This window comes from Podarcis gaigeae (assembly GCF_964106915.1).
Source record: "Podarcis gaigeae genome assembly, chromosome: 4".
NCBI lineage: Eukaryota > Metazoa > Chordata > Lepidosauria > Squamata > Lacertidae > Podarcis > Podarcis gaigeae.
In genome coordinates this window covers 43343021-43361290 of record NC_139677.1, presented here as the reverse complement: position 1 = coordinate 43361290, position 18270 = coordinate 43343021, and the positions used below count along the sequence as shown (strand labels likewise).

Below are 18270 nucleotides of genomic sequence, written 5' to 3'. Positions count from 1 at the left end.
GCCCTCATATCCCCTTCCCCTTCAAACATACTGCATTCACAATGAAAGTGGATTAAGGATGTGTGTGTGTGTGTGTGTGTGTGTGTGTGTGTGTGTGTGTGTGTACACACACACACACACACATCCTTAATCCACTCTCATTGTGAATGCAGTATGTTTGAAGGGGAAGGGGATTGCCTATATATATATATATACATATATAGGCAATTATGTGGAATGGTGCTGACTTGAACCGAAACCTCCCAGTTGCCACTTGTAGCCATTACATAATACCTACTCTAATTGGTTCTTTCTGTCCATTGTGATACAAATAAATATATTCTACTGGGAGGCTGAATTAATGAACTCCGGTATTTATTAATTGAAAATATTAGGAAATAGTAGATAAATTTATAGAATGACTACAAATGTAGGTGGGAATGGTTGTGGAGAGTTTATGAATTTGTAGTACAGTATAAAGCTAGATAGGGACGGCCCAGGTAATTTGATCTTCCTTCCTCTGCAGTAGGTTCATTTATCAAAGAACAAACACTTAGGATGTATCCAACAGTTGTCTCATTGGTTCAAGGGCTTCCACCTGTGCAACAGAACTTCCTTCCCATCTTCGACCCCTAATCTGCTCCAGAGGTTTGGAGGAGCCCTCAGAACAGATTTGGGGATGGGCATGGAGGGAGAAGGAAGTCTTTTTGTACAGGCAGAAATCTCTGTGCTAATGTGGTGACTTTACTACAGCCCTTAATCTTGTTTGGGGTCAACAATTTACTCCTTGACATACTGTAGAGTTGCTATGATGCAATGCTAGTAATCCATATGCTGAACAGCTGTACACGTTATAACCACTGCATGGAGAAGCTGCATGGAACTTGTCCAAGATTGTAGAACTCCTGCCAATAAGTGCAGGACTATACTGTGAAAACATTTTGGGTTGTATCCAGCATGGTCTGTACATGAGCAGAACACTTCTGTTCACACAGAACTTCATATCTTCCCACTTCAGAGCTCTCAAAATCTGTTCCAAAACGTTGTGGGGACACTCTAGAACAATTTTGGGGGGCTCTAGGAAGTCTGCAGGATAGAGAAGAGGATTGTGAAGTTCCATTGTGCCAGCAAACTTAAACTTGTACAACACTGGATTACGTTCCTTGGTTAAAATTGGTAACTTCTCACAAGAAAACACAACTATGAAACTAATCCAGCAAAGACACACAGTGGTCTAATTTCTTTTGTAGGAAGTGAATCTATATTGGTATTAATAATTTAGGTTACTGACCTCTTAAGCCTAGGCGTTTGTACAGACCTGTGTTACTTATATTTTTTCAGGCTTAGGCTTTTCATTATAAAAAAATTAAAATCATGTCTATACTTCTGAGCTTGCAAAGGTCCGCTATAAATTAGGAGCATACTTTTGCAATGATGGGGAGAAGGTGATATTTTCCTGTATGAACTTCCTGCCATTTCCCAATAAACACTCCCATTTTAAGATCAGCATGAGTGCAAGATAAATCTACCGTTTTTGCCACACTTTTGCGTCATTTTGTAGACAAGCAAAAGGTTTACAGTACTTACAGTACTTAATTCTAGCAAGGAATGTTTCAATTAATCCTAACTACTTGGTGGAAAGCGATAGTTTTCTCTCAGCTATGCACAGAAACCTATGGAAAAGCTTGATCATGTAAATCAATTAACAAATGGATTGTTGCATGTAGTAGAATGGCCTAAGGCTGAAAAATTAATAGGAAAAAATATGGTAACTCTCATCCCATGGGGGCTCATTTAGGAGACCTTGAGCCACATTAGAAGATTGTCTAATGTATAGTGAGTTCCCAATATCTACACAAAGAATCTTCAATAATTCATTATATTTTGGCTAGGATTCAAACTGCTCCATCTACAAATAGAAGCCAGTTCTGCTCACAAGGAGAAGGGTTACTTGTCTTCCTTTCCAATTTCAGCTCTGTATCAAATCCAACTCTGTTGAGGGGATCCCTTATGAAGTTGAAAGTGGACCCCCATTCCTTATTCAAAGTAAGTGCATAAACAACCTGAATTAGGAATTGAAGTTTTCACACCACACTTGAAATAAGCTAAATCCCTGCCCAGGAAAGGCTGTCCCTTATAAAATGCTTCAGAATTGTTAATGCCCCAAAGCTGTGCGATGTGTTTTAGTATTAAGTCAAGTGCCATCCATGTACAGTATATGGCATTTAATAAAGAATGAGAGGTCACTCTCTAGTACAGTGTTTCCCAACCTTGTGCCTCCAGATGTTTTTGGCCTACAACTCCCATCATCCCTGACCACTGGTCTTGCTAGCTAGGGATGATGGGAGTTGTAGGCCAAAAACATCTGGAGGCACAAGGTTGGGAAACACTGCTCTAGTACAAGAGGGTTACAATTTAAAACACAAGTGAAACCAGAAGAGGAGGAAAATGAGGCGGAAAGGTAAGGTAGGATTGTCATCATTCCAGTTATACATAGTTAACATTAAGGAATGGGCTTTTGCTCCAAAATATTACGGTATGTACACATTACTGGCTTAAAATGCAGTGAGGTAATTTCTTGTGCTGCCTTTCAAGTAAATCCAGCAATTAGCTTTTCTGGCACGAGGTGACTGCCTTTTGTGGGGTGGGGAGCGTTTTTTGGCAAGAGAGGCATTGCGGAAAGGAGCTACTTGTGCTTTCTGGGCTCCGATTCCTTCACTTTGTTTGGCTCCTGCCTGCAGATAGTTCATAGCTATGTTTCCCCTGGTGTTGGCACGTTAAAGAACCAAAGTGGACTCAGTCCTCACCCACTTACGAGGGAGTAAGGCCTATTGAATCCGATGGGACTTCTGAGTAGACAGTGGTTAATATTTGCAGCCTCAGTTCTGAGTCAACAGGAAAAGGCAGCTGGCAATGGGATGCTTCTCCGAGGTCAGACATGTAAGACTATCCTCAGGAAATGTTCCCACTGTGTACACCTGGGATTCACTATGCATTGTATAGTTCGTGGCTTAGGGGAAATCCTACCAAAACTCAGTTATTCAGAAGGAAAGCTTGTGGGCAGTGCCATAATAACTAACCATAATCGTATGCGAAGCACAATAACCATTGTTTTTTTGGAAGACTCCAAACCCGAGAGGGAAGCGCTTCTGCCCCAACACGTCTCCTGGCTTAGGACGCGCCGCTTCCCATCTCTCCTCGCCTGCCTGTTTTGTTTTAAACTTCCCATTGAGCGGAAAGAAGGCACGTGCTTCTTCAAGCCCAGGTTGCGCGGCGGCCCTTCAAGGAAACGGCCCACTAGCCCGCAGGGAAGAAGCTGCGCCTCCGTCCCTCCCTGCGCGGCCACCCTGGGCGTTAAACGCGCTCGCCTGGTCCCAGGAGGAGCAGCAGCAGCAGCTCCATCTCCTAGGGTTGGAGAGGGGCGCGCGCGCGCGGCTTTCCTTGGGCGCGACCTCGACGAGCCCGTGGAACAGGCGCGGCTGCCTGCTCGCCTCGGGCAGGGAAAGGAGGGATAGGAGCGCGAGAGCAGGTTGCCACACGTTCGCCAGAGCGCGAGCGAGAAAGAGGCAACGAGCACCTGGGAGGCGCCGGGAGCGGCGTGGTCGCCCCGCTTTATTTTTTCCACACAGCCGTCGTAGCGAGCAGCAAACGGCCCTTCCCGCCTCTCTCCTCAGCCCCGGCACTCCTTCGCCTTTTCCCGCCTCCCCAGCGCCACAAGGCAGCGTCAGGTGTCGTGCCGAAGTGGACAGTGCGCCTGTGCGGCAAAGCATTATTCTCTCCAGCTCCCGTGCCCAGCCGCGGAGGAAAGTAAACCGCAGCTAGCGCGCCGGAGGAGGAGGAGGAGGAAGATGGCGGAGCCGGGGCCAACGCGGACGTCTCCCTCGTACCCACGGGCGTCAGGTAGGACATAAGTGTGTGTGTGTGTGTGTGTGTGACCCAGCAGGTGTGGTTTGTGGGAAGGTGCTTGGATTGCTTTTTTATTTTTGTATTTTTTTTTACTTTGCAGAGAAGACTCTTTGCTGCGTTCCCCCCCTTGTACACCCAGCCACCCACCTCAGTGGAGGGCGGGTGAAAGCTGCGAGGGGGCCGGGCAGGTGCCCTTCCGTGCTCCTTGCCCTCCATGCTGCAACGTGGTGTTGCCGCCGCCAGTCTCCGTGTGGCAGCGTGATTTATTTGCAAGGGGTGGGTGTGTGCGCGGTGACATTTGGCAAGCGGGCGCGCTGGGAATCGTAGCATAGCCGAAGCCGGGAAGGCGCCAGAACCAAGCCTTGGAGGTGGGGAGGGGGAGATTGTACTGGAGAGGCTATTGTAAGGATGATAGGAGGCCTCACCCGAGGCGAGGAAGAGGATGGCCTGGAAGATGTAGGGGGTTTTGGGGTTTTTTTTGCAGGAGAGCTTTGTTGCTGGTAATTGGGGAAGGTCAAGGATAGCACATCAACTCGGAGGGAGAAACTAGACGAAAATCAACGTTTGGGCGGTGGGCTTCTTTACCCAGGCATCAATAACGCTCCTTTGCTGACTCGCTGTCATAGGAAACACGAGGCGGGCAGTAAAACGACAGGAAAGGATCGGTGTGCTGTTAGGGCTTTTGTATTCTCTTTTACCAGCCGACGAAAGCTTTTAGTGCTTTAACGGTGTATGGTCTCCTTGGTTGTAAAACAAGGCTGTCTTTGGTGTTCACTGGAAAGGGGAGTGTAAACTGGTAATGTCTCTTGCGAGGCTAATGTTACTTGGTTAAATATGCAGAGGTGCATATTTTGATTCCAAAATAATGCTTTTTTGTGTGTGGCGTCTTTACATGTCTCTTTATGTCGTTTAAACCTGTTGGATCGGTGCTACGAGGCGGATCCAAGCACAAGAGACAAATTACACAATCATGGAGCGTGTTGCCGGATACTTGAGGTTCTGCTTTTAACCAGGGGACTTGGGGCACAGGCCAGTTCCACCAATGCTTTGGACTGTCCTGTGTGGGCAGAGAAATAAAACAAAACAAACAAATAAATAACAGGCTCCTTTCTAAAACGTGGCTACCTCTTCAAAGATCTAGCATGCTTTGAATTTAGCAGGTAGTCCTGTAAAAGGTGGTGATAAGAAGTCTAATCTTTTCAATCAGTTAAGTCGGGGCCCCTCAGAAGGCTGCCCAGCAAAATGGTGCTCCACTTTGGTTTCTTAAATTCTCAGATGGATCTTGTATTATTACATTTATATCTTGCATTTCTTCTATTGTGGAATTCAAGGTGGCCTGGTGTCCATGTGGCTTCTAAGCAGGAACCCATCCAGGCACTAACCAGACTTAACTGCTTACCTAGGTTTTGAATGTGACTCTCTATGGGAGACCCACAAGTCCAAATTTCCTTAGTATGGCAATCCGTCAATTTATTATCACAAGAATTTTGGACTTTGTGTCTTTGGTGACAGTTAAGGTAAAGGTAAAGGTACCCCTGCCCGTACGGGCCAGTCTTGACAGACTCTGGGGTTGTGCGCCCATCTCACTTAAGAGGCCAGGGGCCAGCGCTGTCCGGAGACACTTCCGGGTCACGTGGCCAGCGTGACAAAGCTGCATCTGGCGAGCCAGAGCTGCACACGGAAACGCCGTTTACCTTCCCGCTGGTAAGCGGTCCCTATTTATCTACTTGCACCCGGAGGTGCTTTCGAACTGCTAGGTTGGCAGGCGCTGGGACCGAGCAGCGGGAGCGCACCCCACCGCAGGGATTCGAACCGCCGACCTTTCAGTCGGCAAGTCCTAGGCGCTGAGGCTTTAACCCACAGCGCCACCTGCGTCCCACAACGCCACCTGCGTCCCTTGGTGACAGTTACTTTGGGGCATTTTATTTATAAGATTACCTATTTTATCACCATTGCTTGAGGCATAAAATCAAAAATTTACACAACGCACCCCTATTGATTGAAATTTGTTGAAATGTTTAGAGAACTTAAATTCCCACAACAAAACTGAATAACTTTTTAAGAACACTAACCATCTGCTTTGAAGATATTCCTGTGCATCAAAGTAGAGCTGTAATAGTCACTCAAACAAACTCCCTTTATTGAGTACCTTCTTGTGAACTATCACTGCATCTGCCCCCAGCCAGCAGTTCCCAAATGTTAGAATGTAAGATTCACACACTTACAATGTTTGGTTGCAAGTTGTAAGAGACACAGTTGTAAGTAGTATTCATCATGCTTGTTTAGGATTAAAAGCAATTATTTTGGGTTTACCTGTGTCTGTGACCCACCTGCACTGGCTTTGTGACCCATTTGTGGGTCACGACCCACAGGTTGGGAAACACTGCCCTAAATGATGACTAGCTTCATGCAAATTTTAGGAAAGTTTCAGTGCTACAGTAGTGTGATAGCATTTTCGTGACTTCTTGTGACACAAGCTTTTGTAGGTAGTGACCTACATTGATTCATTATGGGTATCGAATACAAATTCCAGAATAATCAATTTTACTTTAAATTCATTTCCTTCACTTCAAGCCCATTGCACAGTAAACCAGTTAGTTAAAGATGGCAGCAAAAGCCCTATCACTTTCAAATGTATATGTGTGTTCAAGTTCTTGACTTTAAATATCCTACCCTATACAGTAAGCCAACCTTGAGGGCAGAAAGTGAGGAGGAATTAAAGAACCTTTTAATGAGGGTGAAAGAGGAGAGCACAAAATATGGTCTGAAGCTCAACATTAAAAAAAAAAACTAAGATCATGGCCACTGGGTCCTCCTGGCAAATAGAAGGGGAAGAAATTGAGGCAGTGAGAGATTTTACTTTCTTGGGTTCCGTGATCACTGCAGATGGTGACAGCAGTCACGAAATTAAAAAGCGCCTGCTTCTTGGGAGAAAAGCAATGACTAACCTAGACAGCATCTTAAAAAGTAGACACATCACCTTGCCAACAAAGGTCCGTATAGTTAAAGCTATGGTTTTCCCAGTAGTGATGTATGGAAGTGAGAGCTGGACCATAAAGAAGGCTGATCGCCAAAGAATTTATGCTTTTGAATTATGGTGCTGGAGGAGACTCTTGAGAGTCCCATGGACTGCAAGAAGATCAAACCTCTACATTCTTAAGGAAATCAGCCCTGAGTGCTCACTGGAAGGACAGGAGAGAAGGAGAAGGGGATGACAGAGGACGAGGTGGTTGGACAGTGTTCTCGAAGTACCAGCATGAGTTTGACCAAACTGCAGGAGGCAGTGGAAGACAGAAGTGCCTGGCGTGCTCTGGTCCATGGGGTCACGAAGAGTCGGACATGACTAAATGACTAAACAACAACAATACAATAAGCAAAAACTAACTACTGTACTATCAATTGACCAAAATATTATTTAAAGAAAAGTAGTTCAGCATCTCTCTGAAGAGGAAGTCACAGAGATATTTTGTGTCATTCATATTTTATTTTCTATAAACAGATTCCAACAAATCTATTTGTTCCTATGTTCCTTCATCCTCTGAGCACTGCTTAGCCTATGAGCTGAGGAAAAACCAAAATATATATTATATATATGCTTGTAGCATTGGATAAATTGAAAAAGTATGTGAGACGTTTGGGTTTAAAAGCTGACCTTTGGATCCAGCCTTAGCTGAGTTAGTTAGGCACACCATTTCACTGTAAACTATTATTTTCACAAGTAGCCATTAAATACAACAGCCTGAAGCGAACAGTGTGCGTCTCTCCTGGTCCACCCTGTAAATCCAGGCTTACGATGAACTTTTAGACAGGTACATTTGTGTTGTATGAGCTATTTTAGGAACACAAACCACAATTTTTTATTTAATCTGTTGCTCTGGGATTCCTATTTCACATGTTCTGTGGAAAATACAAGCAGTAGTCGTATACAAAACCATGCCTTCTTGGTTGCATTATTCGCATTACTATGAATTCTGGCTTTGTCAGAAAGAAACATAAAGTCAGAAATCCTACTGAAAATTAAGAGTGCAATCTTATGCATGATTACTCAGACGAAAGTTTCACGGTGTTTGGCGGGGTCTTTGTGCATAAGATTTCAGCCTTAGTTTTCTCGATTTCATTTAGTTCAGTGTGATTTGCAGATCAGCTTGTGGGAATTCCCTACTGAATACAACATTCAGCTGGTAATGCAGGCTCATCAGTATGAAAGATGTTCAGGAAGTTGCTCAGCTCATCTGTATTTGAAATAAAGAATTACAGTACATTATTGAAATGCTAACCTGTGTAGTTGATAAGCACTGATGTGTTGCCTGAAAGAAAGCATGCTTCCATTTTTATATCGTTGTGAGAGACCCCCAACCCCTGTAATATATTAGGAAGAATGACCAGATTTCTTTGTCATAGCTGAATGTGTGTGTGCATCTTCCTCAGTTACTCACTGACTTCTTCACTGGATAGCTCAGCTGAATTCACTAACACTATACAGGTTTAAGGAGTTAGAGCTTCCCTTGAAAGTGGTTTTATAGGTTACTGAGCAATTTACCAAACTTAACATTTTTATATAATATAAGCATGTTTATGTAGGGAATACACATCACACATTTTTTCATCCATTCGGTGTGTATTAAAGGGTTGCACTGTAAAAAAACCATTTCTTTAATATTTAGTATGGAACAAATTGAAAAAGCAAAACTTTTGTCTTCACTGGAATATTTACGTTACAGAAATGTTTGGGAACGTTAATGAAATAGTACAGTCCTTTTACTATGTGAAAGAATTACTTGTAAATGGCACTTTAGGGTATGCTTCACTCCTACAATTTTAAAAATTATTAAAATTATAAAGTAGGTCAGGAGCTGTATAGAACGTTGTGATATGACTCTTAGAGGAATTGCAGTCCATTAAGACTATGTTTTTATCACAGCTGTATCGGCTGCCATGATTTGGTAATTGTTCCAGTTTTAGTATGTTATACTATTGTTCAATTGGTTTGTGTGTATAGTTAGGTTTTTGGTCTATTGTAAGATGGATGAGGGACGCGGGTGGCGCTGTGGGTTAAACCACAGAGCCTAGGGCTTGCCGATCAGAAGGTTGGCAGTTCAAATCCCTGTGACGGGGTGAGCTCCCGTTGCTCGGTCCCTGCTCCTGCCAACCTAGCAGTTCGAAAACACGTCAAAGTGCAAGTAGATAAATAGGGACTGCTCCGGCAGGAAGGTAAACGGCATTTCCGTGCGCTGCTCTGGTTCGCCAGAAGCAGCTTAGTTATGCTGACCACATGACCTGGAAGCTGTACGCCGGCTCCCTCGGCCAATAAAGTGAAATGAGCGCCACAACCCCAGAGTGGGTCACGACTGAACCTAATGATCAGGGGTCCCTTTACCCTTTACCTTTACTAAGATGCATGAAGGGTGGTATATAAATGGAATAAATAACAATGATACGGGATGGGGCAAATGGAGAGAATGGACAAATAGGGATGGGGCTAGAGTCAATTTGCAAAGAGGGGGCAGCCAGGTTCTCTGGTGTTAGGATGGTTAGCAAAAGCTTTGCTGAAAAAGTAGGCAAGCCTCATTCAGTCAGGTATGAATTCAGGTGAGTATCATTGATGTATGTGTGTGTGCACACACACTTAAAATAAATAAATAACTTGGCTGGGATTTGTGGCTTTTTCTCTTTGAATAGTAGACATTCATTCCATATTGTTCTCATTAATGAGAACTTCTTTTTCTAACTTTGATGGGGTGTTGTATTTCATCTCAGGTTTTGCCATATTTTCAATTAATGTAATGACATTTGCAAACTTTAGAGCCTTGCTATAGCTGTAAGTGGTTGCTAGGCTTCTCCCCACCTTTCCCTGTCACTTGTATTTTGCCAGGAGTATTGTTAGTGTGAGATGGTAATTGAAGCTTTTCATTATGCAGGGGGGCTGTCACTAACATGCATGGTTTTAGATGCCCATGTGTAATAATATTTACATATCATTTTCAAAACTAGCTGATCATTATGTTTCACCGTACTGTGAAAGGATTGCTCTCAAATGCAGAAAACTTGAGTCTTTTTTGAAAAACAACTACAATTGTGTTTAGGACATATTCTATACATTGCTTCTGACATGCAGTTCTTTATACTAATTAATTCTAAATGCTAATATTGGTATGAGTCAAGATTATAATACAGCAATATTGTCTGTGCTATATCAGAGCTGGAAAGCCACCAAGGATATACCGTAAATTTCGCTCTATAACACGCAGATTTTTTCTCCTAAAAAGGAAGGGGAAATGTCTGTGCGTGTTATAGAGCGAATGTGTGGTCCCTGGAGCCGAAAAATCAAGCAAAAATCAAATCGCGGGGCTGCACGCTGCACAGAGAAGCGGGCTGCTTTCCTGCATTCTGCCTCAGGGTCTTACTGCCCACCCTTCTCTGTTTCCTTGCTGTGTTTGCTGAAACGGAACAAAGAGCAGGGAAAGCCCCTCCCCTCCAGGCAAGCTCCGGTGCTGCTGGGGGAGAGGGAGAGAGAGGGGGGAAGGGAGAGAGGGGGGGGAGGGAGCGAGGGAGGGAGGGAGGGAGGGAGAGAGAGAGAGAGAGAGAGAGAGAGAGAGAGAGAGATGGAGAGAGAGAGAGAGATGGTTGGCTGGCTTGGGTGGGGGAAAACTTTTGCCTTCCTTTCCTCCCTACCCCTCTCCTGCATTCTTAGCCAGCTGCTTCTCTGCACACCCCTCTCCTGTTCCTTGTCCCTTCTGTGTTTTTCCTTCCCTCCCCACTTAAAATGTGGTTACAAAGCATAGATCCTCAGGATCTTTGCATTGGGTCACCCCAAATTCACCATCAGATCACATAGCATGTCCATGGCTACAGCCTGCCCCCCCAAAATCACGCACCCACTGTTGCCTGGGGCTGCAATGGTGCAAAAATGTGGTTAAAAAGTATGGATCCACATGGATCCTCAGGATCTTTGCATTGGGTCACCCCAAATTCACCATCAGATCACATAGCATGTCCATGGCTACAGCCTGCACCAAAAAAATCATGCACCCACTGTTGCCTGGGGCTGCAATGGTGCAAAAACGTGGTTACAGAGCATGGATCCACAGGGATTCTCAGGATCTTTGCATTGGGTCATCCCAAATTCACCATCAGATCACATGTCTGTGGCCACAGCATGAAGCCCAAAAATGATACATCCACTGTTTCATTCAGAATGTTTTTTCCCTTGTTTTCCTCCTCTAAAAACAATGTGCGTGTTATGGTCAGGTGCGTGTTATAGAGCGAAAAATACGGTAGTTTCAACCTGCCAGAACTAACTGACTCTTGCTTCCCTTCATTTGTATTATATTGATTTCAAACGTATACAGTTCTTCTGAGGAGCCCAACTGTTCCTGATGAGTGCTAATCAATTCCGGCTCAGCAACTGCCTTCTTCTATTCATCATAACAAAATCAATTTGAATTGGAGCTGAAACAATCCATTTGATCACGGCAGAATCTTCCTCCTTTAAAAAGAAGGTTGTTTGCTGGTGAAACACAGAAAATTCAAGGAATGCCCATTGGGACTACCTTCCCATAGACTGTGTAGCAGGTTCGGTTTTACCCTTTAGACCTTGAAAATTTGTCAGTAACGTTAACTGTTTCCTGTAAAGGTTTTCCACTTTCCTTTTTAAAAAATATCTCTCCAAGTAAGGGTGCAGTTGGGTTTATCAAGGAGACCTGCTCCTGCATCATAAGGAGCTTTTTCACACTAGTGCTGGACATTAACAGGAGCATGTAGCACTAATATGGGTGTGTGTGTGTGTGTGTGTGTGTGTGTTTTGAACTCTTTTTTACAGGAGAAAATTTTAAAAGCCCTGAATGTTTTTAAATTAAAAAAAGGAAAAAGGAAAGAAGATTGGACATTAGAATTCCAGGCAAACTCCCACATGCTCCAGTGAATTTATCTGACAGCTGTGCCAATGCATGATTAGTTCCAAGGAAAATGCACTTGCAGCATTTTAAGGCAAGAAGATACGGGTTAAAAGCTGGCCTGCACCGTCTACTATGTTGCACTGATAAAAACTGTTCATATGGGCAACTCTGTCACATTACAGTATTTTGTTTGAAGTTGACCTTGCTTGAGCTGAATAGCTACAAAGGGAACATCAGGATCTTTACACTGTCTGGCCACCAATACTTTTGGCTTCTTTTCTTTTGCCTAGTGAGCAGTTAAGTTCTGTTAAACACCTTACCCAAATCCAGAGTGGAGTCCCTAAGACAGTTGGATGGCACCTTATACTCCTCCTTCCGGCAGCTCCTGCTGCCAAGTTGTTGCCAAACGTATTGCTCTGTTTTCCTTTGGACCACACTAGCAAGGCCAGGAGGGAAGTCTTGTCTTCTGGGAAGACCAGGACTTCCGTACTCGCTACCCAGGCTTGTGCCCAAAGGAAATCACTTTGGTGCTGCTAACACAGCCATTTGACTTCAGCACACTCCATTGTCTCTCGAGACAAAGAGATGCCAACAAATCTGGGACCTTATGATCAATGGCAGTTAATAACTCAAATTGGTGATGATCGTATAAATATTCTGAAGAAGGTAGAATCTACAGTTCTGTGTACAGTCATACCTCTTGTTGCGTTTGCTTCATGATACGTTTTTTCAGGTTGCGTCCCGCGGCAACCCGGAAGTACTGGAAAGCGTTACTTCTGGGTTTCGCCGCATGCGCAGATGCACAAAATGACGTAATGCGCAGATGCGGCACGTGCAGACACAGGTTGCGTTCTGCTCATGTTGCAAACGGGACTTCGGAATGGATCCCGTTCACAACCAGAGGTACCACTGTAGAAGCATTAGGATCTATGGACGATGTATGCAACCTAGATTATCTAGGTTATAAGAGGTTTTTCTAATTGGGTTTTATAAACAAGGATCATAGGACTAATACATAATACAAATAAATAGGCCAAGTCTTCTTATCTCATTTGTATATCACAAAAATAGCATAATAAATTTGCAGTAAAATCTACACCATATGGTTCAGAGTCCGTGTATAAGTTATTGGTTAGGTTATAAGAGTTTTAAGTCTCTGTTTCAGCTTTTTATTAATGTTTTGTTAGCTCCTGTTTCTAAAGCCACTCTCAATGTTTGCCATTTGGGACTCGCTGAAACTTAATACTTGATAATTTAATTGCTGTTTGAACTGGTAGCGTGCACGTGACATCCCAATTTTTCCTGAAGTAGCATAGGCTTGAAAACATTCTGTTGGTGCTCTTGGCAGAAGACATGCATGTTAATGTTGGTAGATCATGTCTCTCTCATTCCTATTGCTCCTTAGTATTAAAATATTCAGTTGTTTACATAGCTTGTGATTCTGGACATAGAAAGATCCATGGATAAGAACGGATTATCTAGTTTCTCTTATCTGAAAATACAACAAACGAACGCACATTCTTGGCGAGGTACAGTGACATGTGTTATCCTCATTTTCCATGGTATCATTTATTAATAATCTGCTTTTTATCCCAACATTAATACATATTAATACAGAAGAAATGTGCAATAAAAGTACAGTCATACCTCGGGTTGAAGTTGCTTCAGGTTGAACGCTTTCGGGTTGCACTCCGCGGCGACCCGGAAGTAACAGAACGCGTTACTTCCGGGTTTCGCCGCTCGTACATGCGCATATGGTCAAAATGATGGCATGTGCGGAAGCGGCGAATCACGATCCACGCACGTGCAGTTGCGGGTTGCGTTTGCTTCAGGATGCGAACGGGGCTCCGGAACGGATCCTGTTCACACCCTGAGGCACCACTGTACACTGCATGCAATAAATTAACACCATGTAAAATAGCATTGAAATTCATCCATGGCAATGCATGCCCAAAGCAGCTGATAATGTTAGAAAATAATAATATAATAAATATACAATAAAATTTAACTACTTACATATGCATACTTACACCTCCTCTCTTCCGTCACTTGAAATTTTAAACCTTGCTTTGTTTAAACAAGTTTTACAGTGGTACCTCGAGCGACAAATGCCTCAGATTACAAACGCTTCAGGTTACAAACTCTGCTAACCTGGAAGAGGTACCTTGAGTTGAGAACTTTGCCTCAGGATGAGAAGGGAAATCGTGTGCTGGCGCCGCAGCAGCAGCAAGAGGCCCCATTTGCGAAAGCACGCCTCTAGTTAAGAACAGTTTCAGGCTAAGAACAGACCTCCAGAACGAATTCAATTTGTAACTAGAGGTACCACTGTATTCTCTTTTTACTCAAGGGGTATATGACACCAAGCTGACCAGTTTTCAGCTGGTGAAGCAGGTTCTGGCTCATGAAAACTTAAGCCACAATAAATTTACTAGTATTTAAGGTGCCACAAGAGTTTTTGTGTGTGCTGCAGTAGAACATCTACCACAGCATGTGATGGTCGAGGCTACTCCTTTTCACAGGATGAATTTGTTCAGTTGTTATAAAAGCAAGTGTGTAAAACTGCCAGAAATTTAACTGACAAACTGTGAAGGAAGGTTCAGGCTCGTGCAGTCATTCTGCCACAAGGCTTCTCATCAAAGGGAAAGTAGGGAGTTACATGAGGTGAAATCATTGCTTTTAATGAAGGCTTAATTGAAGCTTGATGTGGAAGGAGTGCCTGTAGCAAAGTACCTACTATGCAGACACTGAATTTGAATAACTCTGATGGAAGCTTAGTTCTTCGACAGAAATACCCAAGGGGAATTGACCTCTATAAAAAGTCAACTTTTTGTTTCAAGTTTTTTTTAAAAAAGTTCTATAGGGCAAGACTGCTAATCCTACCACAGCCACTGCAATACAAGTAAATGGTAACTCTTGGATGTTTTTAATTTAGTACACAGGCAATCCCCGTTTACGCGGGGGTTGTGTTCTGAGGCACTGTGCGCATCAGTGGGATGTGCATAAACCTATCCGGTTCTGACGCCACCCCCACCCCCACCCCTTTGGGGTGCTGAAAATGACTCACATATCCGTGGTCGGACACATGCCAATCATGCTCAAATGGGGAGTTCCCTGTAGTGTACCTGTCCTTTTCTCATGATAAGTATATTATAAAAACCATAGTGATCTGAGTGTAACAAAGATGCAAAACAAAACAAAATTACATCAGCAAGAAAATAAGTTCTTGATTCTGAAATAAGATGCTGCCTGCTAAAAGTGCTTTCAACAGATTTTTAAAAGGGGGAAGTTGTCCAACATATATGGATAGCTATCTGATTCAGTGAGTTTGAACAATTTGTCAAATAGAAGCAAGGGTTTTATATAACGTTATACCTTACGTATACCTTATGTGATTGCATACTTCAAAGGTGACGTTATATGCCCTGTAACACATCAGAAATATTTGTCAGTGTTTTTACATCTTGGATTATCCAGGTTGTTTTGTTTTTTATTCTGTTTTTTGGTCTTGGTTTGAAATCTTTTGCAGTTATGCTGTTGATAGTTTAATGAGTGGTTCTAATCTCTGTTTGAGACTTGAGGCAGAGAAGGAGGCTGGCACGTGGAGCATTGAGTATACCGCTCTACCTGCATTTCATAATAAAACAACTAGCTTAAAATGCCTAAGGACTGCTGGCTTGCCACTAGAAATTGAATCACTATATTCACCCTGCTCCAGTAGCAAGGGCTGCCCCAAAGGAAGACCTCACAAGTTTGCAGTTCTTGCCTCTGTGAATTAGGGTTTTGGTGGAAGAATATATGATTTAAAGAAGCATTCCCAAGTCACATCGGTCTTATCTGCATAGTGTACCATAATAAATCATATTTAATGGTTTGCTGTGAACATGCTGATCTCACCTTCCTTGTTCATCCACATTAATGCACCAGAGAAACAAACCACCATCCCTGACTTAGCATTGTGTCAGAGCTGGGGATCATGGCTGTTTCACGCCAAGTAAACCATAGGAAGTCAAGGTTTTGTTCTTGGCTCCCCAATTGTAGTTTGTCTGGAGCGAGACATGATCCCTCATTCAGACACACTACTAAGCCAGATATAGTGGTTTGTTTTTCCTGGGTGTTTGTGGGAAGTAGCGGAGCAGATGAGCTCAGCACATTCATAGCAAACCATTAACTATGGTTTGCCAAGCCATATAGATTGTTCCATTTAACAGTTGTCGGGTCCTGCAATAAATCCACCTCAACAACCTCAAATAAATCCAAAGTGGTCATTCTTTAATGTACTGAATACCTTGGAGGAAGACAGGTGAAAGACAGAATGGCTTGCAGAATAAATGGCTCTAGATCAGAGTGGTCCTACAAGCTGGCCGCATGTGGCCTGTAAGGCCTTTTTGGGTGACCCTTAGTGGACAAGGGGCAGGCTGCAGGCCATGCTGTTCTGTAGTGTCCTTGCAAGGTACCTGTACAGCTGGCTCTGAGAGATGGAGTCCGCGCCATGCTGCTTTGGTCACCCACTGGTGACATTGGCAGTATGGCTTCTCTGGAGCCACCTCCATTGCACCCTTTGCCGCAGCAGCCCATTGCTCACTCACTGTCCCGCTAACCTGGCAGAGAAGCTGAGCAGCACCTGTTTGGGCAGCATTGTTAACGAAAGCACATACATCTGTTTGTGTATTCAATTTTCTTTACTAAGTGAATATAGTAAATATATTCATTTTATTATAGATATTCAATTAAACATACTAATTGAATATACAGTGGTACCTCTGGTTACGCACTTAATTTGTTCTGGAGGTCCGATCTTAACCTGAAACTGTTCTTAACCTGAAGCACCACTTTAGCTAATGGGGCCTCCCGCTGCCGCTGCGCCGCCAGAGCACGATTTCTTTTCTTATCCTGAAGCAAAGTTCTTAACCTGAGGTAATATTTCTGGGTTAGCGGAGTCTGTAACCTGAAGCGTATGTAACTCGAGGTACCACTGTATTAAATAATACTAACTATATTGCGGACACTTTAATTTGCGATATGGAAATTTAATTCAGCAGCTGGTTCTATGTCAAAGTACTCTTGCGAACCACTTGGTCTGAGATGGTGGACTGCCCTGCTGTAGATATGGAAGAATGAGAATGCCATCCTCAGAGCACCTCTGAAGCTCACCTTGCACGTGTTGTATGATGGCTAATGAACATTTTGGGAAATCATGCTAAGAAAATAATCAGCAAATTAATAAAACAAATTTTAATCAATAGTGTTCAAGCAAGGTTGTATTTTAACTGCTAACTGTTCATACACTTTAATTTTTTTGTGAATTTGTATTTAATGGTCATAATTTCTTACAGATTGTTGTAACAGAGTTAGCGCTTCATAAACTTTCAGTTGGGTTCAGTTAACATGTTTAAAATAACAAAGCAACAACATCAAAGAAATGGGTGACTTGTTTCTCACTAATTATATAGCAAGAAGTGAGGGAGAAAGAGTATTGCTTTATTTAGTAATGTATGATGACGCCTGAACTAATAAATGTGGGTGTTGGTTAGTACTTGGTTATATAAAAGAGGAAAATGATATTGAGTAAGAACCTGACACATTGTTCTAGTCCAAACTCAGCTGTTTATCTTTACATATTAGTAGTGCATCAGTATACATGCCAAGATGAATAATTATTTTAGTAGAGGATACAGTAAAAAAGTAAATAAAACCCTATGTTGAATATGCCCTTAACTGTTTGTATCAGCTTGGTTGTTGTTTTTTGTCATTGATGGTACATTGGTACCTCGGGTTAAGTACTTAATTCGTTCCGGAGGTCCGTACTTAACCTGAAACTGTTCTTAACCTGAAGCACCACTTTAGCTAATAGGGCATCCTGCTGCTGCCACGCCGCCGGAGCACGATTTCTGTTCTCATCCTGAAGCAAAGTTCTTAACCCGAGGTACTATTTCTGGGTTAGCGGAGTCTGTAACCTGAAGCGTATGTAACCCGAAGCGTATGTAACCCGAGGTACCACTGTATATTAAATTGCCAAGGAGGGTGTTTGAGTAACACTTACTTCAGAGACACTTTTTCATGGTGATTGAAATAGAAGTCTTAAATTTCAAAACAAGATTCTAAAACACACTGCCCATGTTGTGATATGTTTCATTTATTGATATTTATTTACAAGCATCAGTTAAGTACATTTGGCCTTCCATTAGTCTCTGACGTCTTCTCAAGGTTAGTCCTTATCTTGCACCCTGTAAGAGATGTCAATTCAGCATTGCTGAGTAAATGCTGTGCCAGCAGATTATGAGCTTGAAAGTGTGTTTTTGAAAGCAATACGGTGGTTTGTTCTGTAGCACAGCATTATTGAGGGTAACGAAACAGCCATGGTTTTAATTAGAGCTTTGTTTGCTTTTTGTAAGGAAAAAAACACTATCTGTGAAGAGATCTTCATTGTAGGATGCATCTGGTTTTCCAAGTCTGAAGTACAGAACCACGAATCAAGCATTTTACCGGGTTT

At 43.0% G+C, this 18270-nt stretch overlaps 1 protein-coding gene across 10 annotated transcripts in view; it reads left to right on the top strand.

The window, feature by feature from the left end:
* The first annotated feature begins 3345 nt into the window (after positions 1-3345).
* The window catches only part of MAP7D2 (MAP7 domain containing 2), a 51031-nt gene continuing 36106 nt past the window's right edge, over positions 3346-18270 (top strand). For 9 of the 10 annotated variants that reach the window (XR_014563100.1, XM_083734287.1, XM_083734290.1 and 6 more), the window contains exon 1: positions 3361-3879. Coding sequence is in view for 9 of the 10 variants with exons in the window: in XM_083734287.1 (XP_083590413.1) it covers positions 3828-3879 (52 nt within the window). In the remaining variant the exon portion in view is untranslated. Of the gene's footprint in view, positions 3880-18270 lie in introns of all 10 variants that reach the window. The other variant, XM_083734293.1, reaches the window with a different exon arrangement.